The following is a 25,524-nucleotide window of genomic DNA, read 5'->3' as shown; positions in this document are numbered from 1 at the left end:
CGCAGCGTGTCTCGAGCGAGCACTCGTCTGTGTATATGCGTTGAGATCGTTTTATTTCGAGCTTCCGTATATATACATATATACATATACATATACACATATATATATATATATACATACATACATACATACATACATATATATATCACCACAGTATATATTTACCGATCTACGTCGGAAATATGATCGCCGCCGGTTCTTGAGTCGATTGTGTGTACTTGTGCAAAATGAGAAACGCAGCTTGTAACCACTCACCATCACCACACCAGTGTGTCGTTTGCGTTTTCTGATTGTTTCGTTTTTCCGAGGCATTTGTCACGGAAAGGGGAAGAAAGGTTGTGCATGCAAACGTTATCCAAGGTCCACAGACTCGCGTTCGAATTGTCGTTGGTAGCGTTGGTATGATCTCTCGACTCGCGAGCGATAATCTGTATCCTTAGATTAGACACGAGAACGCTGTCGGGTGGCTGCTTCTTTCTTCTTGCTCCTTGCGCCACCTCGACAGCGCGTCGTCGCTCCGTGCGAATTTTAATACTGAATTTCTTATTGGTCAGTTTGTGCCCTCCAGGAGTGATGAACAGTTTCATGACGGTGTGGTAAGTCCTTTAGTAAGGCTGGAAAGGATGTACCTATGGTTTTGTGTGCACAAACCTTGTTGGGTCTCGAAGACCTTTGTCTCGGGATCTTCCAAATCTTCGGGAGGGCTCACTGGGCGCGCGCGCGCGAGGTGTTGCATATCACACATCGATGCTGCGTCGGATAGTAGTGAGGGGGGAGGGCTTCTTTCCTCTCGTGGAAAAAATCTCTCGAGACGAGCGAAGCGAGAGCGAGGTGTTTTTTTTTTTCCTTCCTTTTCTTCGTTTTATCCGGCGATTCGTTATGTTTTCAAGCGGCGATTTAGCGCTCGCGTCCGATGCATGTACAGTGAGGCCTCCGAGTGCGATTTTCGACGCGGATTATTGTTCCGTTCCTTAGGAACAGAACGAGTGATAAGAGATAGATCTCACACATTAGATGCAACACTCTTTACGTTTTGCCTGCCGCCTTTATTATATTTACGTTTGTCCCTTGGCGTACTTTAGTATCTTGCATATAACATATTATAGTATATACGGTAGTTTCCCCTAGTCGAAGGAAAGTGTAGTTAGCTAACGTTATTTTCTACAATGCCTGTATGTATACCGTTGTAGCTCCTCTATAGATTTTATGCCTACCATGCCTACCTGTGACACAAGAGCCTCGGATTTGCGTCGAATAAAAGTGACGAAAGAATGACACGACAGTTGTCAAGAGCTGTCAACGAACGCTCTCGCGTGTACACTGAGAGAAAAGTTTATCTGAGACTGCAGCACGGTGCTGCACACGCTTTTTCATCGAGAATAACGGTAATATTAACGAGAGAGAGAGAGAGAGAGATTAGCCATTTTTTTTCTGTCAGTGTAGACGCTTCGTGACGTGAATCTCGTGATGGTTTCCCGCGAGAACCAATCAAGAGCGCGATATTCTAATCGCCGCGATAACGGCTCGGAATAGGAATAACGAAATAGGAAACCAATTATCGGATGCAATTTGCATGGCATCGATTCAATACAAATCCGGGCTCAGGCATTTAACCCTTAACTGATCGCGGCCTTGTTGGAATTTACCCGACGAGTTGTTGTACGCTCCGTCGTGCTATTATTAGCAAGGATAACTGTTCCGTTGTTATGCTGTTATCGTTAATTGTCCGCGATATAAGACGAATCGCACGCAAGAAAGAGGTATTTCTCTCTCTGGAATGCTTCTTTCTTTCATTTATTCATTGATACAAATCCGTAGCGTCTCCGTAATAATTTATCCATGACGACGCCGCATCAGTTGACGGTTAATATAATTTGCCGTTATCTTTTTGCAGCACTGTTAATTACTATCTGTACAATAATCCGGGAGAGTAACGTACTATAAATTGTAGTATTTGTGTGCAGATATTAAATATAAGATCATCTCTCTCTCTCTCTCTCTCTCTCTCTCTCTCTCTCTCTCTCTCTCTCTCTTTTCTTCTCTTCTCTTTCTTTCTCTCTTTCTTTCTCTCCGGATTATTTTCTCTGGTACTGATTTAGAGATATTCGCGAAATTCAGAGAGTCGCGATTCGAGCTTCTCGTGCCGCAAAGAGCTAACGGAATCTTATAGACATGAGTAGAACGCTGACGAAGGGTTAGATAAGTATCGAGGGTGTTCGATACGATCTCCCGCGTTACCCTGTATCTTCGTGCGCTGGCGAGTTTAATCGATTTGTAATTTTAATCCGGGTTTGCTGGGGATATTTCGCAGGAACCCTCTGGCGCAGTTGGAAGAAGAGAAGAGAGAACACGATAACAAAATGAAGAAGATGGAAACGGAGATGGAGCAGGTGTTTGAAATGAAGGTCCGCGAGAAGAAGCAGAAGTTGAAGGATTCTGAAGCGGATGTGAGTGAGAAGCGAATCTATACCGCTCTTTTGTTCACATATATCAGTACATATAAATAAAAAAAAAATATATATATATATATTTATACTGATAAGAAATACAAAAGGATTTTTCTGAATGTTAACGCGAGAAATTTGCAAACAGTTGCAGAGAAGGCACGAGCAAATGCGACGTTCGTTGGAGCAGCAGGTGCGAGAATTGGAGGAGAAAAGACGGGCGTTCGAGGCGGAGAAGACCGCCTGGGAGCAGCAGACTGGCCACAGTATTGAGGAACTACGTAGACGCAGTTTAGAAGCGAATTCGAAAGAGTAAGTAGCCCTTGTTGAGAGGAGAAAAGGAAAAGGAAAACGATGCATTTCCCTGGACCGTTGTGTTTTCATTGTTGCACTCTCTCACACGTTAATTTATTTATTTGCACTTTTTTTTTTTTAATTATGTCTCGAGCAAGATGTTCCTCGCACGAAGTACCTTCGTAAAGGAAGAGAAATGTCTTCGTGTAGTTTGATCCCCGATTCTTATTTCTCACGTCGGAGACGCTAACGCAATTACGAGCAATTAACGAAGCGGCTATATACATGTGTATCGCTCGAAGCTGTGTCGCTGGTGATTTAGTATCTCGTTAGTTAGTTTCGAGTTGTTTAGACATCCGGTTTTTCAAGGCGCAAAAGCCACACACAACGTAATGTAGAGTCTGGCGCAGCTTTGATGACAGCTTTCTTAGTAGTCCGAGTGTCGCCCACTATCGTACCTTCTTCCGGTCGCGAAGCTCGGTCGCCGAATATTGACGTCAGGTCGCGTTCAGAGTGAATTCTTTCACGGGCTTTATCGTATCACGGATATTTATTTTACGTTTCGAGATCCGCTGTAATATATCGACATTTTGTGTCGATATAATGTCGATATTGATAAATAACACGCGTCACATCGATTAATATGATCGTACAAAACCGCACTAGTACTTTTTTTTAGATTTTTGTGACTAACACCGGCGAGAGATTCTGACGGTGTCGAGACTCCGCATCCTTCGATTGTCGATTCCTCGCTCCGATTCTCTCATCGCGAGAGCATTAACGTTGTCCAAACGAGCAGAAAGGTGGCGTGACGTTTTCGTCAGCGGGAAACCGAGCTCGCGTTCCCGAACGAGAGGAATCCGCGACCGAAAGAAGAACGCGAATAGTGGATCGACCGACGTGTGCCGTATTGTGCGATGTGTGGACCTCGCTCTCCGCTGTATCTCGTAATCTAATTAATATACGTGTTTAGATTAAATGTGAAATTTCGTAGTTGTCGTCCTCGTGCCGCCGCAATATTCCGCTCACGCTTAACATTTACGTTCCTCCGCTGTCCCGGTCGCTTTCACGAAGCTTGCACTAATCACAGAGTGTATAATCATTACCGACACGATACTTTTCCAAGCAGGTCGCTCCTCCGTGTGTACATGTGTGTGTGTGTGCGCGCGCGCGCGCACGCGCGCGCGTGCAGTCGAATTTTGTTTTCTAATATTTACATTAACGCGGCTATAGTTGGCACACGCATCACGCGGCTCCCACGAAGCAAGTTTCTCACCGCGCGTTTAGCGCTGAACGCTTGTCCGGCAGATGGCAATTCGCAAGAAAGAGAAAGAAAGGAAACCGACTCATCCGAGCAACACGAGCACGGCACGGCATGGCATGACACCCATCAGTCGTGAGGTGCGATAGAACATCATCCCTCCGACTTTGTGTTACCTGGATGAATCGAGAACGGGCAAGCCCATTCAGCGCCAAATGCGACGTCTCGGTGTCGCGAACCGCTGACGTTTTCGTGTGTCGCGTGAAGAGGAACGTCGGCGGTTCGGCCGAGGTGGGACTGTTAGAGTGTCTCACGTTGTCGCGATCACGATTCAACAGTCACGTGTAGAGAGCTAAGGCCGCGAACGCGCGCGTCTTTCTCTTTGCTCTCGTGTGGCCGCAAAGAAAGAAAAAAAAAAAAAGAGAAACGAAAAGAAAGAAAGAAAGAAAGAAAGAGAGCAGCCCGGCTTGTTTGTCAGTCTTGTGTGTATACCATATCGCGGTGTCCTCCTGATCTAGGACGGGATCGGTGTCCTCCGAGGGATCCGGAGGTGGCGGGAGTACGTTGAGAGGGTCCCGAGGGATAGGCAGCCTCCTTCGTCGTCACACCAGTTTCAAATCACCTCAAGACAGCCCCACACAGATACTTGTCATACAGCATCCTGAGCACCCCTAATAGACTTGTCGGACACGCTTCGCGAGACTCTCGTGTGCCGAGGTCGCGAATTTCCCACTCGACGCGCTCTCCGCAACCCTCACTCAGACGATCCTGGTCTTTCCGGGAGCTCTTCCACGAGAGCTCTCTAGCAGCGACGAGACCGTGCTCAAATACGAGAAAGATTGCCGACGCGAGAAATGGAAATCAAAATGTCGTCTTTTTATCGAGAACGATCAAATCGGAGGGTAGTCGATGAGAGAGATGGGAGAGAGAGGGAGGGGGAGACAGAGAGAGAGAGAGAGAGAGAGATATTTTACGCGAAAGCGCATGCTATACATATGCTACACAGGACCTCGATCGCCTGATGAAGGGTTAAAGAAAAAGAGTCTCTTCGTATTTGTTGAGGGGAGTAAGTGCCGTCTGTTCGGAATTTTATCGTTTTACCGGTTCTCCTCAAATGTCGAATCTTCGCGCTTCTTTCGGGCCACGAGTACACGAGATGTCTCTGTACTGTGATATCACGGTGACATGGCAGATGGGATAAATCGCGATCTCATCAACTGGAGATTGGCTACCGCGACTGCGTGAAATAGTTGGAAAATCTGCTATGCGTACTCGTTGTCAGTACCGTTGTCGTCGTCGTCATCATTATCATCATCATCGCATAGGCGGCACTTACTCGCACCGATGCGTGTGCGTTGCGCTCGTTCAAGCCGAGTTCGATACATATCGTATAATCAAAAGCGACTGTATATTTCTGATGAGAAGTATATCCGTCGTACAGAGCTACGCCATGCAAAACAAACAGAGGAAGGGACGTAACATTGTCGCGTACACGAGACGCGCGCTTTAGCACTTGTGCGATAAACGCGATCCGCGATGTGATAAAACCCATTCCAGCGATTTTCCAATCCATCGTTCCGTCTCTCTCTCTCTCTCTCTCTCTCTCTCTCTCTCTCTCTCTCTCTCCCCCCCCCCCCCCTCTCTCTCTCTCTCTCTCTCTCTCTCTCTCTCTCTCGCTCTCGCTCGTTCGCTCGCATTCACTCACCTCACACCTCGTTTCTTGTTCTGTTTTTTTTTTTTATAGGTGTCGGTTTCATTAGAGCTACGCGCATTTCGGGACTGCATGCGAGTCGCAACAATACACCTCTTAACGTTCGATCAAAGCCGAGTGAGAATCGATAGATAATGAGAGGGACAAATGTGTGTCGTGGGGAAAATACGGAAATCGATGGCGAACGGCTGGACAAGGTTGTCGAGGGTCCGCCTCTCCCGTCTTTATAAAGATTTTTCTCTTCAATTCAGTCGCTTTATTAATTGAGTGACCGTTCAGCGCGCGGCATTTCCAGCCAGATTGAGCTTCGAGTAGCTGAAAACGGAGGGGAGAGTAACATTTTTTCGAGTGTCACTCTCCACGGATATCGTCTATTCAACGTCAAGTCAAAGTCTCCGTCATTTCCCTCGTATTCGATCAAAAGATATTTGTTATCCGACGAGAACACTCACCAGAGATTGCAAATCGCCGAGGTGTTGTTGGCCGAGTTTTTTTTACCCCTTTGTTTTTACTCGTTGAATCTCTTGGAGTGAAAACTTGCTCCTGCGAGACTTGTGTGAATTTCGCTCAGAGACATTCAAAGAGTAAATAGAGTCGGCTCTTGTTCTCTCATCGAGCGTCGATACTCTCGTTCGTTGTCCTCGCCAACCGGCGCATTTTTCCCCGACACTCTGTCCTCGTCTCAACAACGCAAATTTCACCGTCGCGCGGCGGCGAAGCCGCGTATCTCCGGGTTCATTCACCGCGGCGAGGAATTACGCGCGAATCCCGGGAAGCGCGATTTATCGCACACGCACATACAGCCCCGTTCACACCACTCTCGTTCACGCGAATCTCTCGTGTGCGTTCTCGTCTTCGTTTCTCGCGTTCTCCTTTTCGTCGCAACTGCACGTCGGACTAGCTAGGTATCGCAGAGAACGAGGCTCGCAGACTTGAGATTAGAATTCGACGGTCGGGTATAATTTTGATTATCCCGACCGGTCAGGTTTTAATCCGCAACCTGCGGATGTGCCGAAAGGTTCCTGCCGATAGTCTGACTCGGATTTTCTACACGTGCAAACGTGCGCGCAGAATCTCTCGACGCGAGAACGTTACGGAACGGTATGGCGAATGACGATGGGGAAAGAAACATGTAGACGATATTTTACGCCGTATTGAGTATTATAGCTTGTATGTACGATTTAGCAAGGTATTTTTGACACGGACTTTGATAAAACGCGATAATGATGTAACACGCGCAACACAGCGAAAGTCGTGTGTACAAAACTCCCTTTTCTTACCTTGTCGTAAACATGTCGTTTTTGTACTCTCGCTGTATGTAACACGTATACGCGTTTTACATACCACTTCCTCGGACCTCTCAACCCTTTACCGCGTTGCGTCGCGTGCCATAGCATCGGTCAGCCTTGCCTCTCTCTCTCTCTCTCTCTCTCTCTCTCTCTCTCTCTCTCTCTCTCTCTCTCTCTCTCTCTCTCTCTCTCTCTCTCTCTCTCTCTCTCTCTCTCTCCCCCCCCCCCTCTCTCTCTCTCTCTCTCTCTCTCTCTCTCTCTCTCTCTCTCTCTCTTTTTTGAGCCGATAAAACTACGCCATAAACTACGCTGACCGCCGCGTCATTTCTTATTTACTTTTATTTTTTTTTTTTTTATCGCGACCGTACTCATATATTTATATTATCGCATCCAACAAGAAGCCGCTTTTTATTCGTCTTGAACTTTTTTCCTGTCGTGCGTGTGTGATATGTTATCGAAGGTTGAAAGTGCAGTTTTTTTTTTCTTTTTTCTTCCGTCGTTTTTTGTCTATGAGCTAAACTGTGCGTGTACTTTGCGTTGGGACGGCAAGCGAAATTGTTGTATCCGATTTTGCTGTTTGACTGACATTTGCGCTCGCGCATCAACAAATTAAAAACACACACGGAATTAATCGCGGTGATAGGTCAATGAAACATTCTCCGTCTCGATTAAGCTCCGAGTTGCGGGGCAAAATTGAAGTTGAATGAAGTTTCGCGAATTTTTTTAATTACGCGTCCTCTCGAGGAGAAAGCAGGCATCTTTTTATACGTCTCGCGCGTTTTTCGCCGAAATATACATTTTCCACATCAAACACCGCGCTGTAAAGGGTTGATCTGATGTGTACGAATGATCATTTCGTATGCTCGCGCAGCTAATAAAGATCGAGATATTGTAAACTCTGAGCAAGCTGTCGATCTCGCGCTCGTTCGACTATCACGTGTTTCTTTCTTTTTTTTTTTCTTTTTTTCTCCTGATACATTTCAAAGACTGTTCAACGATTGTCATTGTTTTCCGAATGAATTCTCTCGCGCAAGCATGATCTGACGTTTCGTCTCGAGCAAGATTCGCCGAATTTTGCAAAAGATTCTCGAGTAAAAGAACATAATTCTTGAGAAAAAGGAAGGAAGAAAACCGGAAAGAATAGAGACAGCTTGGTAGAGGATAATAACCGCCTACTACTAATAATTGCTCACAAAAAATTATACATTGTTAATTTCAAGGTTCCGATCTCTTTTTTTTTTTTTTCGCAAAATAAACACCATTGCTTACCTAAAATATTTACTAACCGTTTTCAGTCCTCATGCGATTTTTAGCTTATCTGTATTCGCAGCGTATGCGAGGCGACGAGGGAAAGTTGTGTGTGTGTATGTGTGTGTGTGTGTATATTTATGTCGCAAGAAAAAGAAAATCCGAACGCGAGCGAATACACGAGTAAATGAATCCGAGAGCTCGCAAAACTGATGGGCAAACACAGTCTTGCCTCGTCTTCCTATGCGCCATAGTTCGCTTCACGTGCATATAATTGTTTATCGTTTCGTAACATATCGTCACTTTGACTGAAAGGTTTCTTTCGTAACGGATAATTTAACAGAATGCTTCGCGATAATTGCAAACATATGTTGAACCGCCAAGTTGAGTTAAATTTTAACTCAACGCTTGATGATGATATTCAAACAATTGCTGCTGATAACTAGTTTTTGTAGTCTAGATTTTCACGAATTTCTTAAACTTCGGTCTTTCCAGAGATCAAAGTGGCGATAATGATGTTAATATTTTCAATATTTTCAATATGTATCCGCAATCAGCATAAAGAAAAGTGCAAATATTATCTACGTAGTGCGAATATTTATGTAAATAGTCTCGAATTTACAAATGTGTTCATTTACTTGGTAATAATATTCGGAGAAGCGGATACGTGTGTGAGATCAGGCGAAGGACGCCGGAGGCAAAATCGCAGGCAACGACGAAAACACACTCAACAAGACGTAAGACTTGACGTAACTCTCGGGACGTACTTGCGATTCAGCATGTTGTTGCTCCTTGGTGGCGATACCAAAGGATGGTGTTGAAGCATGGTTTTTTCGCATGAATGGATTTTGTACTGGCAAAATTGCAAATGATTTCGCATAACGGATTACATTGTAACCGGCTGCCAGTCGCTTTATACATTTTTGTTGAGCGTCGGTGTTACGCTTTCCCGAGTCGGTCTCTTGCATCTCTCTGAGAAAATAACACACGCGTCGAAGTGCAAACACCGACGTCGAATGACAATCCGCAAATTTTTCTCGCGATACTCTTGTAAAACATAGGACTACGTCAGACGAAAATAACGAATCGCTTGTCTCGATGTAAGTAACACATGTGTAACATTACATATACATTTTACACAATAGATATCTAGATTATATGATGTATATATAATTATATATAAAAATATATAATTATATATTTTTTATATCATATATAATTATATATATATATTTACACACACGCGCTCCCTTTTTCTCTAAATTTTTCGGGTGAAATTCGCTCTGATTGATGGAAATGTTCACTTGTGTGATTTAAAGAAAAAAAACTCTCTCTAAGCTCCAATTTCACTCTTGCGAGTGACGATATCGCTTCGCTATCGCTTCAAGTGAACTTTACTTACTCTCGAACGCTTTTGAATTTCGCTCTAAAAAAATGTAGAGAGCACATGGATATACTGCGTATCTGTACGCGCTCATGTATAATTATTACTTTGATGATTGATTGAATCGCTATCGTTGATCAACAACAAGAAAGAATATTTGATCGCGAAACAAACTCCAAATTCTTCATCTGGATCGGCTCCGCGTAATCATCAGCGTAATCCTCGTAATGAGTCCCGACTCATGAGACTCACACGCGCGCGTACGCGGCGATTATCAGAGGACGTTGACCGACGCCACTCGGATTAACGCGAACGTGTCATCTGATAATGTTCCGATGATCTTGCGAAAATTGTCATCGCATTATCGGCGGCGACAAGTGCAACGGCGCGCTTTACGATCGGTCTCACGCCGTATTCAGCAATATTCAAATAACTGCTTCATGTGGGAATTCTCCTTTCAGGGCTGTCGACGGTAAAGACAAGAAGAACAAGAAGAAGGGCCTCTTCTAATCGAACACAGCTAGAGATGGGGAGAAAGAAAAATGGGAGGGGAGCGGCCAGACGGACAGGCAGGCAGAGAGGAACAGGGGCGGTTCCGGCGCGCGGTTGTCGTATACTCCCGGCGATAACGATTACCAATGACGAATACACAGCTATAGGTAGATTCCGATGAATTCGGTAGGGCTCGATAGGCGCGATCACACACATCAGGGACCGGCGATCTCGACCGCGATCCCGGTCCCGTTTCGTTTCTCCGTTATTTCTCATCATGTCCCGCTTCTTGCAAAGCCACTCTCCAAGTCCTTCCCCGGGCTGTGGATCTCACTCGAGATGAACGAACGTTCACTCGATGACCTCGAAGATACCGCGATCCTGAGACACACGAGTAAACGTGACTGTCTTTTTCCAGTCGAGTAGACTCGAGACCGAACTTCTTCCTGAGCCGACAGGGGCCATCATCCAGGATCCTTGCTCTGTGAGCTTGCTCTTTGGGTACAACCAGATTCCAAGTTGATTTAACGAATGAGATTTTCTTTTTCACGCTTGCTTCCAAATTTTGTGCTTGTTTTCGGCCCCAGATATTGTACTTGCCCTTCGTACACACGAATATTGGATATAACTTCGTTCTTGAGGAGAATTTTGAGGATCAGAAGCGTATATTTAGCAGAGCGTTCCTCGCACAAATTCAGAATGTCGTCTCTGATTAATTGTTTGGTTTCGAACAAAAATATTCATTCGGCTGAAAAGTTACTCTCGAGTGACTCGACCCGAGTGCCAGTCTACTTCCCGAGTGGAATCTCGCTCAAAGAAATCTTCGAGAGTACGGACTGAGGGAGAGAGAAGACGCGTATATATATACTCGTCATCTCTCTCTCTCTCTCTCTCTCTCTCTCTCTCTCTCTCTCTCTCTGAAACGAAGTTGTGTGTCTCCGCCGCCTGTGCTTTTTCGCGCTTCCTATTAGTACTCGGGAGGGATAAAATAAGGGACAGAAGGGGAGGCGAGAAGAGGAACAAGGGGGAGACATCGTTGCAACTGACGACGTTGCAAAACGTTCCCTTGCACGACGCCTCACCACCGCGTTCAATCCGCGACCACCGCGATTTACTTGCGACACAATTGTACAAAACACGTAGACGTCGTGATCTTTTGGAGAACGTAACTTTCGTACATTTTTCCTTCGACGGACAAGTTTAGCCCCGCAAAAAAAACAATCGTGTAATTTCCGCGTTACGGGAGCGTCACGTTCGAGCCGCCCTCCGTCGAGCACGATTCGTACGGTCGTACGAATTAAACGAGAACACGGCGCGGTGTTCGTATGCCGATGTCGGCTGTGCTTGAAGATACTCGTCATATCATTATACCTTGGAATCAGGGTGATCGAATGACTCGCGTCTGCTAGAGAATAATACAGAGAGCGTTATATACGTTCGGCGACTATTATTCGTCGGGCGAGAGAAACTTGCGTCACTGTCGCGCTCCCTCGTTCGATCGATCGTGTCTCGAATCGAACTGTAAGAAACAGCCGGAATTCCTTGCTTTCGCGACCGACATAACATAACTGACGTGCACTCGCTGAAGGTACGGTCAGTGTTGCAACACTTTGATCCCGGTAAGCTGCAGAACGCGTCCGATAACCCAGCAGGAAAATGTATCTTCTGACACAATTGCTGAAAAACAAATTCTTCTGCTGGACACGGACGCGTTGTGAAACTCGTTGTAGAGGAAAGTGTTGCAACCATTTCCCCACTGACTGTACAATTATCAAGGAAGCACTGGAGCATCCATCTGCCGTTCGTTCAACCACCGGTGATATTTCGGATACGACAGCGGCGAACGAAAAAAAAATACGACACAGCTCGCGCGAGTGGCGAGAGGATAATCGTGGGGGAGGCGGCCGCAGAGAGAGAGAGAGAGAGAGAGAGAGAGAGAGAGAGAGAGAGAGAGGCCGAACGTGATGTCACACAAAAAGTAAGCGGCCATACGGTATGTATACATATATAAATATATATAAATATATATGTTTATTTATGTATAAATATAATACGAGAGAGAGAGAAGCGCGTAAACGTAAGTCTAAAATTCATGTACATGTACATGTAAGCTGCCGCGCTCGTGCGCGGGGCGCGACAATTATCGATTACGATAAGAACGAATCGTTGTATAAAAATAAATCTAAGTGTGTTTGGACCACCGCGCTTCGAGACGGTGCGCTTTTCCCTTTTCTTTCGTTGTTTTTCTTTCTTTTTTTTTTTCTTTCTTTTTATAGACAGTTTAACATGGCCGAGAGAAAAGGGGGAGGGAGGGGAGAGGCAGAAAAGCACATTCGCGCGTTATCTATCCCCACGCGATGTGTGTGATGTTCCCTCCGTCGCGGTAACGCCGAATGTAATCCCTGAGAGAAGAAGGAGAAGCAAGCAGAATGACTTCCGCATAATTAATCATGGCTTTTGTCCGTTTTGTAGTACGAGACATTCTCGTTCGGTGACGAGAACCGTCGAATCGGGACGCGCCGTCTGGAACCCGTCCAAGTTAACATGTCTATAGAGATACTAAGCTACTTAAGTTACTTCTGTGCCAAGACGAGAGGGAGCTGAGCATTTTGTAACGCTAGCGAGAGCGGTCCTTTTCGGTAACCGCGACGTTGAAGCACGATCTCGCGCGGGATTTCCCCTCCGGGAGAATCACGCGGACGCGCTTGAAGGGTTCAGGGGAAACACCACGTTGAAGAGAGCTCCCATTCGACACCTACCGATGGACAATTGTAGAGCCTGAGAGAGCAGTCGCTTGTTGTTGTCGGTCGATTTCGTATTCTTCGGGTATGTGCGGATGTGCGAATTCGCGCGCTTGCTTTTTGCTATGGCGCGTAGTTTATCATTCGATCTCACGATCTGCCCCCTTTGGCCGCACTTTTCCTCTAGCTAGCGCTCCTCTAGCTCTCTCCTCTCGACGAAGCGACGAGCCGAACGAGCGCGTTTCTTTTTGTACGTTGGTACTGAAGAAAGAGAGAAGCACCACATAGTGAGGAGAGAAAGAGGAAGAGAGCGGCCGAAAAGAACGGATCGGCGAAGCGCGCGCGCGTTGCAGAGGCCAGTAAAAATCTATCGTTAGACGATCATCCATGAATTTCGTTCGACATTCTCACACAAATTCGCACATAGATATATTCGATATTACATACTCTATTTTACTACGTACGTAAACACCTTACGCTTCCCCCGTTCCCTTCACACATCACGGGGCTGAGGAACACGCGTGCGCGCGTGTGCGCCACATTCCTATTTTGTACGCATTTTTCTAAATAGGCTCGCCGGCTCGAGCGTATGCCGTTTCGCCAACGCGTGGCTACTTTAATCTCCTCCCGTTTGCACTCTTAGCGTATATTGTGTCGGATAGTCGAAGGTAAGACGAGAGAGCGAGCGGCCGCACATTTTCAAGAGGCCTGAACGGAGATCGCTCTGTTCTCTCGACAGTTCTCTCCGGGGGAGACGGGCGTGCGTGAGGATGTGTGAATGTGCTCGTGTGCTCGACCAAGTCCTGGGGAAGCACGATCCATAGGGAGAGAGAGAGAGAGAAAGAGTCTCTTCTCGAGGCCGCTCTGGCCTCTGGAGAACCGCGAATCAAACGAGGTGAAAACGTGTAAAATCCGTGTTATTAGATTAGGCTTTCCGCGCGGGAAAACGGACTGTCGATTGTACTTAACTGTCGGCGCGACGATCGCTTTTCCGCGATGCAAAAGGAGGAGTAAGAAGGAAAAGAAGAAGAAGAAAAAGAAGAAGAAGAAGAAGAAGAAGAGCGGCCGATGTCGAGCCGGACGCGGAGAGTAGACTTTATTTATAAGGCTGAACCGAAGGCCAGAAAATGAGCCGGGAAGTGTAACACGATAAAAAACTATGTGTATTTCTGTGGGCGATGCTTGTGTTTAAATGGTTACTCATAGGATCATTGTGAAGTGACTCACGGGCGCGCGACAATCGACTCGCGCGATTACGTCCGCTCGGGGGTAAGACGGAGGTTTGGGAAAGAATGTACGGGGAAGGTTGGCCGGAAAGAGAAAGAGAGAAAAGAGGGCTAGATAGACGAAACAAATTATATTTTGCCGTGCCAGATGAAAACAAAGCTGCCGTCGCTAATTGTAGACCAGTTGTAATAACGACTCACTATTGTATCGCGACGAACACACATACATACGCATACATTCATTCATCCACCCACCCACACACATACACGTACACACACTTTAGAGTATATGTATATCCAGTAAATTATATATAAAACTATAAGAGACGGGGGTTTGTCGTGCTCTCCTCTGATCCGTTTCGCTCCTTCGCGAGAGCCTTCCCGCCGCGATCCCAAGTGCGAAAACTCCAAAATCGATCGCCTCGCAAGAACGTTGTGTCCTTCTTCACCTGTGTGTCACCTTCGTCCTGTCAGACAATCAGATGCGAAGACTATAGACGAGGCACGTCTGGTGGGCAACGCACGCAGGACTTTTTGTGATCATCAACGAGATTGTTCGTCACACCATTATCATATCGCACCGTCGAGCGTTTTCTCGTGCGCGCATCAAGCAATCTGTCATCTGAAATAGAATTCACGAGGGCAAAGTTCAGTACGGTTTCTATTTTTTTGGCTCTTACGCAACGAACAATGACAATGACGAAAGCTACTGCGTTCTGTTTGGCGCACGGCGATAACGCGTTCGTAAATATTGGGTTGGCAACCAAGTGATTGCGGATTTTGTCGACAGAATGGATTTTACACTTTCTTGTTTCGTTAACGTGTTCAAAGTACCTAACCTATATTTTTTTCTTATTGTTTGGACTTCTATCTTTCATTTAGTACAAAAATTATATCGATTAGTTCTTTAGTTTTGTTTTTATCCCAATTTAAAAATGGAAGAGCAAGCAAGTGCACTTCAGACATATTTTATTGTATTATTTCCGAAAAGGCAAGAACGCATCGTAAGCACACAAGAAGTTATGTGCCGTATATGGGAATGAAGCCTTGAACGAAAGGCAGTGTCAAAATTGGTTTGCCAGATTTCGTTCTGGTGATTTTTCATTGAAAAATGCTCAACGATCTGGCCGTTCCAGTTGAAGTCGATGAGACCCATATCAAGGCCATTATCGATTCAGATCGTCATAGCACAACACGTGATATTGCAGAGAAGGTCAATGTATCGCATACATGCATTGAAAAAAATTTTAAAAAGTAAATTTAAAATTTTGAATTTTCATTCTTATTTAAAATTCGCAATCACTTGGTTGCCAACCCAATAGTTTTGAATATTAACTCGAATAAATTAGAGACTAAACGATACAAGTATATATAAATTGCAACGATCTAACGTGTTTTAGATAACATTTATGCTCCCGATAACGACTAGATTTTATATTTAGTTGCATTTCTATCAATTTTTTTTTTCGGCACAACACTGATCTCCCTCGAGACCAGCATCGATAAAGTTCCAGCAAACACGCGTTTTAAAATTTCAGGCCTCTGCTCTTCCTGTTTCTTAAAGTTCTTGACGTCGTTGAAGTTTGGAGCGTTCTTGGAGCGAAAATTGAAAATAGCTTTTATTTAACAAAAAACCACTTAATATAAATGTAAATACATATAAAAGATAAATTTGTGTTAAATATGACATGACATTATAAGAAAGTTGTAATTCCCGAAAATTACGCACATATAATCATTCATACAGATTATAATTATTTCCGGCACTCACAGCGCTCTGTGCCAAAAACTGACAATGCTTTCTCACTCTCTGGCAATACAACTTTCTCATAATGTCATGTCATATTTAACAACAAATTTATCTTTTATATGTATTTACATTTATATTAAGTGGTTTTTTGTTAAATAAAAGTTAGTTTCAATTTTCGCTCCAAGAACGCTCCAAACTTCAACGACGTAGTTCTTGATCTCTTTTGCCGCCAAGAGTCCTTGGTAGTAGACGTCAGAAATAAAAACGTACGTCCACGCTGCAAAGTAGTAGTTATGTGGAAGTAAAAAAATGTTTTCCTAATACTTTATATACATCTTTTTAAATCGTATATATTTTTAAACGATAAAGTGACCGACGAAGAATTTAAAAAATTAACTATTTCTTCTATTCTAACGATCGATAACCAACCACGAAGTTAACGTTAAACACACGGCCTTCCTTCTCAGTCAATCTATGCCCACGTAATATTGTTACGCTGCTCTTTTTGCCTATTTTGATTTATTCGGCAAGAGAGAAATTTTTTCGAGCACCTTGGAAATTTGATCGACCGACTGCAAGTGTCGTTTTATGGATATATCTCTTTTTATTTCGTACGCAAGGGATTTTGAGCGAACGAATTTCCGCTTCTAACGTTTCATTCCAAATAGTTATGGCGAGGAAACCTTAATGCGTTTTAATTACGGATAATAACGGCGGTGAGTGAAAAGACATTTCGTAACGCAGAACGATACCGTCGTCGAAGTTTACGTACTCGTTTTTGTCGCTTGTGTTTAGCCGTCTACTCAACGCGTATCTTAAGCGCAAAAGTGATAAATATTAACGGACATTCGTAAGCGCCTCGAACGTGCAATTTACGCGAAACCCAATTCTCAATAGCGCTCGGCCAAATGCGCAAAAACTTTTCGTCGATTTCCCGCGAGAGGCAACCGGTTTCGCTTCCTCGATCAAAATATCGCAAATATCGATCCGACGCGATCCAAGAAGGGTGCGCGTTGGCTGATCTCATCGCTCCGAATTCTTGGCTAATAATTGTTTAGCTGCAAACGCACCACATTTTTGTTTCGCGCGAATGCAAGCCACGGTCGTCGATTTATCTTTAACGACATTACATTATAATTCGCATTCTTTCATCGTGCGCTCATTGCGGGGATCTCCTGATTGCATATCATCAAGTAATACGCAAATACAACGGCCGCATTAATCGTTGTTTAAAGATAGTAGAAGAAAACGACCTCCAACGAGTGCTATTCTCCCTCGTCGACATGTGTGCGTTATTGGTGTTAATTGTGACAAAAATTCTACGCTGTTTCCCTTCACTTCCTCGCTTTTAGCGTCTGTAGAAAGTCCACACGCAAGCGTTATTATATTTCCTTTCCCTCTTTTTTTTTTTTTTTTTTTTTTCGTTTTTGCGAACATCGGCGTCCTTGACAACACTTCGCCGAGTTATCGCTGAAATTATATAGAACGCTCGACTTCGTCAGAGCCACAGAATTTATTGCATTCTTTTCGTCGGTAATCTCTCGCTGTTCTGTTCGCCGATAACGACACAATTATTCGCCGCATCGGTGATGATGATTCGAGCAACAAAAATAGGACACATAATTCGGTAAGAATCAGCCGCTTTAAGAGTCTAATCGAGCGAGTTTGTGTCGAATTAATTATTTCGCATCTTCTCCGGCCGAAATATTCGTCATGATGACGCGACAATAATCGATATCGACCATGAGGTCATGTACAAAAGTGACGTCAAGGGACGATGTGCGAATTAAATTGATGCGATCGGTCAAGCCTTCTTTTAACATAAATAATGCGACTCTAGCGAGTGTTAACGGGAATTAAAGTCGACGATGCGAAATGTTTCGTTCGCACGGTATCTTATCCTCCAAAAGTTTGACATTTATCATCTTCTCGCCGAACAAATTCATCGCGTTTGCAAACGGTTGTCGTTGCGTTTCACCGGATGAAATCTCGCAAACGGACATCAAAGAAATTACAACGTAAATTAATATACGGGACGATTCAGAACAACCTTTTAAAGATAAAACTACAAAATCCTGACAAAATTCTAAGATACTTTTTCCTCTTGCAAAACTCTGTCTGAAGCTTATTTTTTAACACATTGCATGCGGGAAACGTACTTTTTTTACGTGGGTCACGTAAAAGTACGTAGATTTGTGTTAGTATAAGATTTGTGCTGGAGAGCGCGGGTATCGTATAAATACGATGGGCATTGTATGGTGTTTGTGTTGCTAGGCAACGATTTCCATTGTTTCTTTCTAGAAGTTTAGTTTGTCGAGTTATGAAAAAGTATTTTTGAATAAATAGTAAAATTAAAAATTGTCTATTTTCCTTTCATTTTTAGTTCGCTATTCTATATTTACTTATTAAAAAAAAAAATGTTTTTTTTTTAAATAATCGTACAGCGTATATTTAAGTGTAAAATAAAAAAAGTTTCGTTGAGAAAAACGAAGTAGTTATCGATTTAATGCGATTTTACTGAATGACCAAACTCCCGCGTGCAATGTGTTAAGTTATCGGCAAAAATGGTTACTTTATTACGAGTCGGCGGATACAAAAGGTAGACAAGGATGGCGCGCGACTCGTCGTGAAACGCGGGCGCTAATACGGGTTGTTTGCTGCAATCAACTGTTCGCTTCACCAGCTACGTTTCAATATTCACTGTAAAAGCCAATGTAAAGATTGTGTGTTATAATAGAAAAGATTTTGACAACTGGCAATAATGTTGAAAATTTGCACACAAATGAAAGCAAGTTCAGCTTCTTCTGGTCTCTTTCTTCTGGTTCCTTTTTTTCACTCACTTACCAACTTGGAATAAAAAGAGAAGAAAAACATTAATAAATATATTTGTTGGTTGATTACGGTTAATCACGATCGATCGATAAATGTTTGTTCAGCGATTGCCAAGTCTCGAGAAAATAATCACGTGTTTCTTCCAGGAATTATCAATCGCCATCAGCAACACAACACAACACAACACAACACGTGCTTATTTCACTACAAGAAGCAGCCACAGATAGTTTGACAGATAACGCTAGTACATACACGCAGCAAAAGTGTTTAGGAGGCTACATAAGAATACAGAGGAAGAACGGGAAAAAAAAACATTTCCTTCCGTTCTCTCACCGTTGTGTCAACAACGCGCCATGTCCACTGAAAGGCTTATCGGTATAACTGCGCTATCACCTGCGACATCCGTATAACGGACCCGTATAAGGTAATTTTTGCCAATATTTATGCCAATAACAAAAAATAAGCTTCGGAGACAGAGCAAGGGAAAAAAGTATCTTAAAATCTTGTCAGAATTTTGCAGTTTTATTTTTAAAAGGTTCTGTTCTGAATCATCCTATATACAGAATGCCAAATTTCAAACGTAACGGCTAAAAAATCTCGAAAACTATGAAAGATATTAAAAGAAGCTAAAAACACGTATTCCATGATTTCGAAGGGGAAAGAGAATGGCATTATCAGTTTTTTATTTGGAGGGCATTATTTCAAGGTCAGTTGAAGGTCAACTTAATTTTTTAACTGGAAAGCCCAATTTTTTATTATATCTTCTTTTTCTACCAATTAATTTTAACAACTTTTGTCTGAAACATTTTTTTATTTGCCTAATATTTCTTGAAATATTTAAGGAAAACTTGGTAACTTTTTCAACATTTAACTTACGATATCTCGCTAACTATTCGTCGAAAGAAAAAACAGTATTAGACTTTTCTACTTTATTTATCGTCTAGAATATATTACTACAATAGTGCCCTAATTTTCGTTAACTTATCGACCTTTGAAAATTTCAAAATTATTAAATTAACAAAAGTTAGGGCACTATTACAGTAATAATACTCTTGATAGTAAATAAAGTAAAAAAGTCTAATACTATTTCTTCTTTCGACGAATAGTTAGCGAGATAAGTGAGATAGCGTAAGTTAAATATTGAAAAAGTTACCAAGTTTCCCTTAAATATTTCAAAAGATATTAGGCAAATAAAAAAATGTTCCAAACAAAAGTTGTTAAAATTAATTGGTAGAAAAAGAAGATATAATAAAAAATTGGGCTTTCCAGTTAAAAAATTAAGTTGACCTTCAACTGACCTTGAAATAATGCCCTCCAAATAAAAAACTGATAATGCCATTCTCTTTCCCCTTCGAAATCATGGAACACGTGTCTTAGCTTCTTTTAATATCTTTCGTAGTTTTTTATCTGTTACGTTTGAAATTTAGTACTCTGCATATACATATGGTAATAATATTAGTCAGCGCTATTTATCGCAAGAGGCTTGCGTAACGCGTCACGATGGGGAAAAGTCCACGTGCTACTACCGCGTGAAAGATGCGGTTGAGTCAAGCTGGAAAATGAGCGCAGGGGAAAGAAGCGGACTGGTTGACTCGGTTGACAAAAATTTTGCAACATTATAGCTACAAGCGGACTCGCTCGAGGCGGTAAAACGCGAGAAGAGAGAAATCACGTGTAGCGGCGACTCGCTCGCTCGGGGCTGTTTTCCAGCAAAGACACGCGATATACAAAGTCGGAAGCAAACATATTCCGGCCATTACTTCCAGCCACCGGGTCTTCTCTCGTCTCTCGGTGGATCTTTCTGACGTTATACTCGCCGCGTACTTTCGGAGCAAAATGTATTATACACACGTCGTGACCCAATGCCCCGCTGTTCTGGCCCCTAACGGTCCGTTTGACTATTCAAAAGACGAGCGAACAATCCCACAGCACGTTTCTGTCGCCGCACGTCGGTCGTCGTCTATTCATGTCCTCCTTATCGACAGGTGCAATGAAAGGTCGCATGAATTTTTTATCTACGTCCGTTGTACGTCGCCACGCGAACAAACATGATGCGCAAAGTCCAGTATTTGAAAGTATATAAGCGATCGAACCACCACGACCACCACGCGATCGAAAGCGATATCCTCCTCCGAGTCTCACAGTCCCGGAAACGCGCGGTGAGCGTAGCTGAAAGTCCGTGATACTTACCGTCACTTTCACCAAACTCTAATTGATCTAATCGGGATTCCAAAGCCCGCCGAAACAGGCGATCTCTGTTCGCCTCTGTTTGCCTCGCCGAGGTGAACAACGAGACGACTGTCAGTTTTTCGGTTATTTTCGAACTCTACCGAGTTCGTCGAATCCGTCGATTAGCTCGACGAACGGACGACACAGAGACAACATTCTTCGCGCAGGACTCGTTGCGGCGCTACCGCGACGCTATCATTGTCACCCCTTGCCGTACTCGCTGCAAAAGGCGCGACATCTTCTGCTTTTGTATATCCCTTCACGCGTCCCGTTTGCTCCGATTTATCTGATACGCGCGAACTTTGCCTCTCCTTGACTTTGCCCTCTTCCGTCCCCCTCCGCAGCTCGTCCTCTCCAGTCTCGCCGATCCCCACCGCTCGCGCCGGCCGGCCGGCGGCGCGTTTATTACAACGCGCTGCCGACTGCAGCGCGACGCCGTTCGCCGTTCGCCGTTCGCCGCAGCTAGTCGACGTCCGCGGATCGTGGCGGGCCGGAGGAGTCACGACGTCGTCTCGCGCGCGGCATCGCGCTGAGGAGCGCTTGATGTGCGCGACCTAACGGAACAGCGGAGCGGTGGTAAGCTGAGGAGGTGGAGGAGAAAGAAAGAAGAGAGGCGAGCTTCTCCGCGGGCACGCGATCGAAAGTCGCACGGCGTCGACGACCGGGATTTTCACTTGTGCTGCGCGCACGCGCATGCGCACGCACGCGGCCACGAGTTTCACTTCTAACCTGAATTCGACGCGGACGAGAGCGCGGACGCGCGCGCACGCGCGAGCATCCGCGGCATACCACAGCGACGAGGAGACGAGGAGGCGAGATCGCCGCTACGGAGTGAGTTGACTTGCTTCGGGAGGTGCGTATCGTCCGGCGAGAATCCCCGGACTGCGGAGCTGCGACGAGCTGCGAGCGCGACGTCGTAGCCGACGGCTACGCGCCCTGGACGTAATTTCGCGCACGCAGTGCGCACTCTTTTCCGGCTTCCAATTAGGCCCGTGGCACGCAGGAAAAACGTGTAAGCAGCGAAGGCACCTTCGCACGACGACATCGATTCGACGGTCGTACTTGGGGATTTTATCCTCGCGCTCTTATCTATCCCGGTAATTCAACTCCGGGCCCCATGATCAGCCCCGCGACTCGTTTGTGCATTGTAGAGCCTCCTTTATATTCGCCGGTTCAATCTCGATTTCGACAATCGCGGTTTACTCGATCATCTTGTCCCATCTTGGTAGTGTCTCGTTGTTGCGCGTAATTCATCGGTTAAATTTCGTCACAAGTATGCAAGTGTGAACGAGAAAGGGCTCGTATCACTCGCCACGGACTCGCGCGGATACGCGGAGACTTCTGTATTACCGCGCAAGTTCGAGCGCTTAGGATTAACCCCGACTCGAGCACCACCCACACGCGTAGCCGCGCACATCACGAGCGTGCGACGCGATTTATTAAATTGGAATTAACCGGCAGGTTTGTCATTGTCGTCGTCGCAGCGGCGGCAGCAGCAGCAGCAGCGGAGTGTGATCGCGTAAATCAGCTTACCGAGAGAGAGAGAGAGAGAGAGAGAGAGAGAGAGAGAAAGAGAGAGGGAGGGAGAGAGAGAAAAGCAGAGTCTTCTTCCAATAACGGAACGTACTATCCGACCAGCAGCAACCGACGAGTCGAGCGAGATGTGGCCAAAGGACGTCGGCATCCTGGCGCTGGAGGTGTACTTCCCCGCGCAGTACGTGGAACAGAGTGAACTGGAGGCCTACTACGGCGTGTCGGCCGGCAAGTACACGATCGGCCTCGGCCAGGCGCGGATGGGCTTCTGCAACGACCGCGAGGACATCAACTCGCTGTGCCTGACGGTGACGCACCGGTTGATGGAACGCTACAACGTACGGCCGCAGCAGATCGGCCGCCTGGAGGTCGGCACCGAGACGATCATCGACAAGAGCAAGTCCGTCAAGTCCGTGCTGATGCAGCTGTTCGAGCCGCACGGCTGCACCGACATCGAGGGCGCGGACACGACCAACGCGTGCTACGGCGGCACCAACGCGCTCTTCAACGCCGTCGCCTGGGTGGAGAGCAGCGCGTGGGACGGCAGGTGGGCCTTGGTGGTCGCGGCCGACAGCGCGATCTACGACGAGGGCAGCGCGAGGGCGACCGGCGGTGCCGGGGCGATCGCGATCCTGGTAGGTCCGGACGCGCCGTTGGTGTTCGACCGGGGCCTACGGGCGTCTTGCATGCGACACTCCTACGACTTCTACAAGCCGAACCTGCGCTCCGAGTACCCGATGGTGGACGGCAAGCTGTCGATCCAGTGCTACCTCAGCGCCTTGGACAGTTGCTACCAAAAGTACCGCGAGAAGGTCGCCAAGCGAGACCCCGAGTCAAGCGAGACCGCGAGTCTCGCCGACTTCGACGCGGTCCTCTTCCACTCGCCGTACTGCAAGCTCGTGCAGAAGTCCTTCGCCAGGCTGGCCTTTATAGACTTCCTCAACACGCCCAGGGAACGGTTGCCCGACGGCTACGGAGACGTCCAGACGTTCCACGCCAGCAAGCTCGAGGACACGTACTTCGACCGGGACATCGAGAAGGCGTTCATGGGCCTGAGCAAGCGCGACTTTGAGCGCAAGACTCAGCCGAGCCTGCTGATCGCCAACCAGGTGGGCAACATGTACACACCGTCGGTGTACTGCGGCCTGGTGTCGTCGCTGATATCCAAGCCGATTGACGAGCTCGCCGGCAACAAGATAGCCATATTCTCGTACGGTTCTGGCATGTGCTCCAGCATGTACTCGTTGACCGTGACCAAGGACACGCAAAAGGACTCGAGCCTAGCGAGGATGATCGCCGCTCTCTCCTACATCAAGTCGCAGCTGCAGGCGCGGCAGCGCGTCTCACCGGCCGACTACACCAAGACCTTGGCGCTGAGGGAGCAGAATTACCACGTCGTGCCATTCGTGCCCGTGAGCAGCACCGACAACATGTTCCCGGGCACATATTACCTCACGCAGGTGGACGAGAAGTACAGAAGGACTTACGCGAGAATATGAGATCAGCTATATTAGTAGGCAACCAAGTTTATTAAATTATTTGCGGCTCGCTTCCCGGTTTGCCCTTTCTTCCTTTTTCGCGCACGAAGCTATGTAGGACATGAAAGAGGTTCGTGGAAAGAGAGGGGAACAGAGAGAGAGAGAGAGAGAGAGAGCGAGAGCGAGCTGTAGCTCGACGTTGCAATTTGTCTCGTCCTTACGCGATGCGATGCGATATATGATGTTGAGAGCGAGGAAGAAAGTTGACGTGTCGAGATGCTCGATACGGAGTCAACGGCCGATTTTTATTTATCTGTCCTGACCTCTTTCCGATAATTAATTGTATATTAAAATTGTCCCGTTCTCTTCGCGAAGTCGGACCGAACTTGATTACTTTCCAACATCGGACTTTTCGATGCGACTGCATCGGCAGCGGTAAATATGAATTATGTAAATTTCTCAGGAAGTACGATTAATTAATTAAGTCATTCGCGTTGTCGTCACCGCAAGAGTATCGGGTTTGGTGAGAAGACGGTTCACGTAGACGCTCATTCCGTCTCATGCGTGATTTTAATGGCGAGTATTTTTGAAAAGAGCAGAGAATAGAGGAGAATCTGGTTGTAGCGCACACCGTTAGTCTCTTCGCTTCGATTTATCGTATCGTATGTAACTCTTAACGCAAAATTACGTGCACATACACATATACCGTTCCTTACAACGTCAATTGCAGAGACTTTTCAATATATCTGTAATCCACCGAAGCTTGTCTGATTAATTGTTGTAGCTTGTTGACACGTGCTTGTTGTATACACAATGTTATTGTAACAACGACGTTTGCGCGTCGTGAACAAGTCTAATTTATCACGTATTACGTTCAGAGAAAAGAGAGCACATTCTCCGAGGTTCCCAATGACGTCTTCTTATCGCAATGCTATCGAATTGGAACATCAGATATGAAAGCGCCCAGCTTCTGTGTCTGGACATCGACGATACGAGGGCAAAATGCACACGATCTCTCTCTTGTCGCCCGTCACATCTTTTGACAGAGTTCATAGCGAAGGACCAGAAGCCTTAACGTGAAGACAGTGTAAAAACAGTGCCTTAAGTATACAGACTATTGTCATATACAAAAAAGAAATTGGGTGGAGGAGAGGAGGGGAAATAATTAGAGAAATTGGTTTGGGAGCTGACGTTCTTTATATGTTCACCCTATTCCTGTCACCTGCGTCTCATTCGAGGTTCGAAGAGAAACTAGACGCGGATTAACATACGAACGACTTCAAGCAGGATTCGGAATGCGTATCCTACTTCTCGGACGATTCGTGGTGTAACATTTCGGATTTAATCTTTGATATGTACGACGGACGGCGGTCGTTCTCCGTCGGATATTTGTCGCGACGAATTTGCGTTGCGAAATATGCATCTTCTTTTTTTATCTTCTTTTCTACGTTGTCTTCCAGTATGCGATAAAACGCTACGATTGAAGTTATTGATTAGTATTTTACACAACGGACAATTGCAATATATATATATATATATTTATTTATTAATCGGGTAAACAAATTTATCGTGCAATCAAGCAATTGAGCCGTATATAAATAAATCCGTACAA

The 25,524-nt window shown here is 45.5% G+C and overlaps 2 protein-coding genes and 1 long non-coding RNA gene across 23 annotated transcripts in view; 2 read left to right on the top strand and 1 right to left on the bottom strand.

Annotated features, from left to right (window-relative positions):
* Positions 1-19,068, top strand: part of pnut (septin 7-like protein pnut) — a 46,611-nt gene extending 27,543 nt beyond the window's left edge. For 13 of the 19 annotated variants that reach the window (XM_025303107.1, XM_025303110.1, XM_025303099.1 and 10 more), the window contains 4 exons: positions 555-596; positions 2,312-2,447; positions 2,593-2,756; positions 18,819-19,068. In XM_025303107.1, the coding sequence (XP_025158892.1) occupies positions 555-596; positions 2,312-2,447; positions 2,593-2,756; positions 18,819-19,053 (577 nt within the window). In that variant the 3' untranslated portion in view covers positions 19,054-19,068. Of the gene's footprint in view, positions 1-554; positions 597-2,311; positions 2,448-2,592; positions 2,757-4,517; positions 5,614-5,743; positions 7,162-10,092; positions 14,305-18,818 lie in introns of those variants that run through there. The other 6 variants (XM_025303103.1, XM_025303104.1, XM_025303102.1 and 3 more) reach the window with 6 other exon arrangements.
* Positions 14,297-21,719, bottom strand: LOC109504601 (uncharacterized). Of its 2 annotated transcripts, none has more exons than XR_003113594.1 (2): positions 21,631-21,719; positions 14,297-14,712 (listed from the first exon to the last, which is right to left on the bottom strand). It is a non-coding gene; the product is annotated as an uncharacterized LOC109504601 (long non-coding RNA). The 2 variants fall into 2 exon arrangements; XR_002163108.2 differs by lacking the exon at positions 21,631-21,719 and adding an exon at positions 20,863-21,028.
* Positions 21,327-25,097, top strand: Hmgs (hydroxymethylglutaryl-CoA synthase). Of its 2 annotated transcripts, none has more exons than XM_025303111.1 (2): positions 21,327-21,477; positions 22,363-25,097. In XM_025303111.1, the coding sequence occupies exon 2, from the start codon at positions 22,563-22,565 to the stop codon at positions 23,931-23,933; it is 1,371 nt and encodes a 456-aa protein (XP_025158896.1). In that variant the 5' UTR covers positions 21,327-21,477; positions 22,363-22,562; the 3' UTR covers positions 23,934-25,097. The 2 variants fall into 2 exon arrangements, with proteins under 2 accessions (XP_025158896.1, XP_011152580.1); XM_011154278.3 differs by having other exon boundaries at positions 21,364-21,913.
* The last annotated feature ends 427 nt before the right edge of the window (positions 25,098-25,524 follow it).

The sequence above is a fragment of the Harpegnathos saltator genome, unplaced genomic scaffold (assembly GCF_003227715.2).
Source record: "Harpegnathos saltator strain DR-91 unplaced genomic scaffold, Hsal_v8.6 scaffold53, whole genome shotgun sequence".
NCBI lineage: Eukaryota > Metazoa > Arthropoda > Insecta > Hymenoptera > Formicidae > Harpegnathos > Harpegnathos saltator.
The sequence above is the reverse complement of the archived record's forward strand: the minus strand, read 5'-3'. Positions and strand labels throughout refer to the sequence as shown.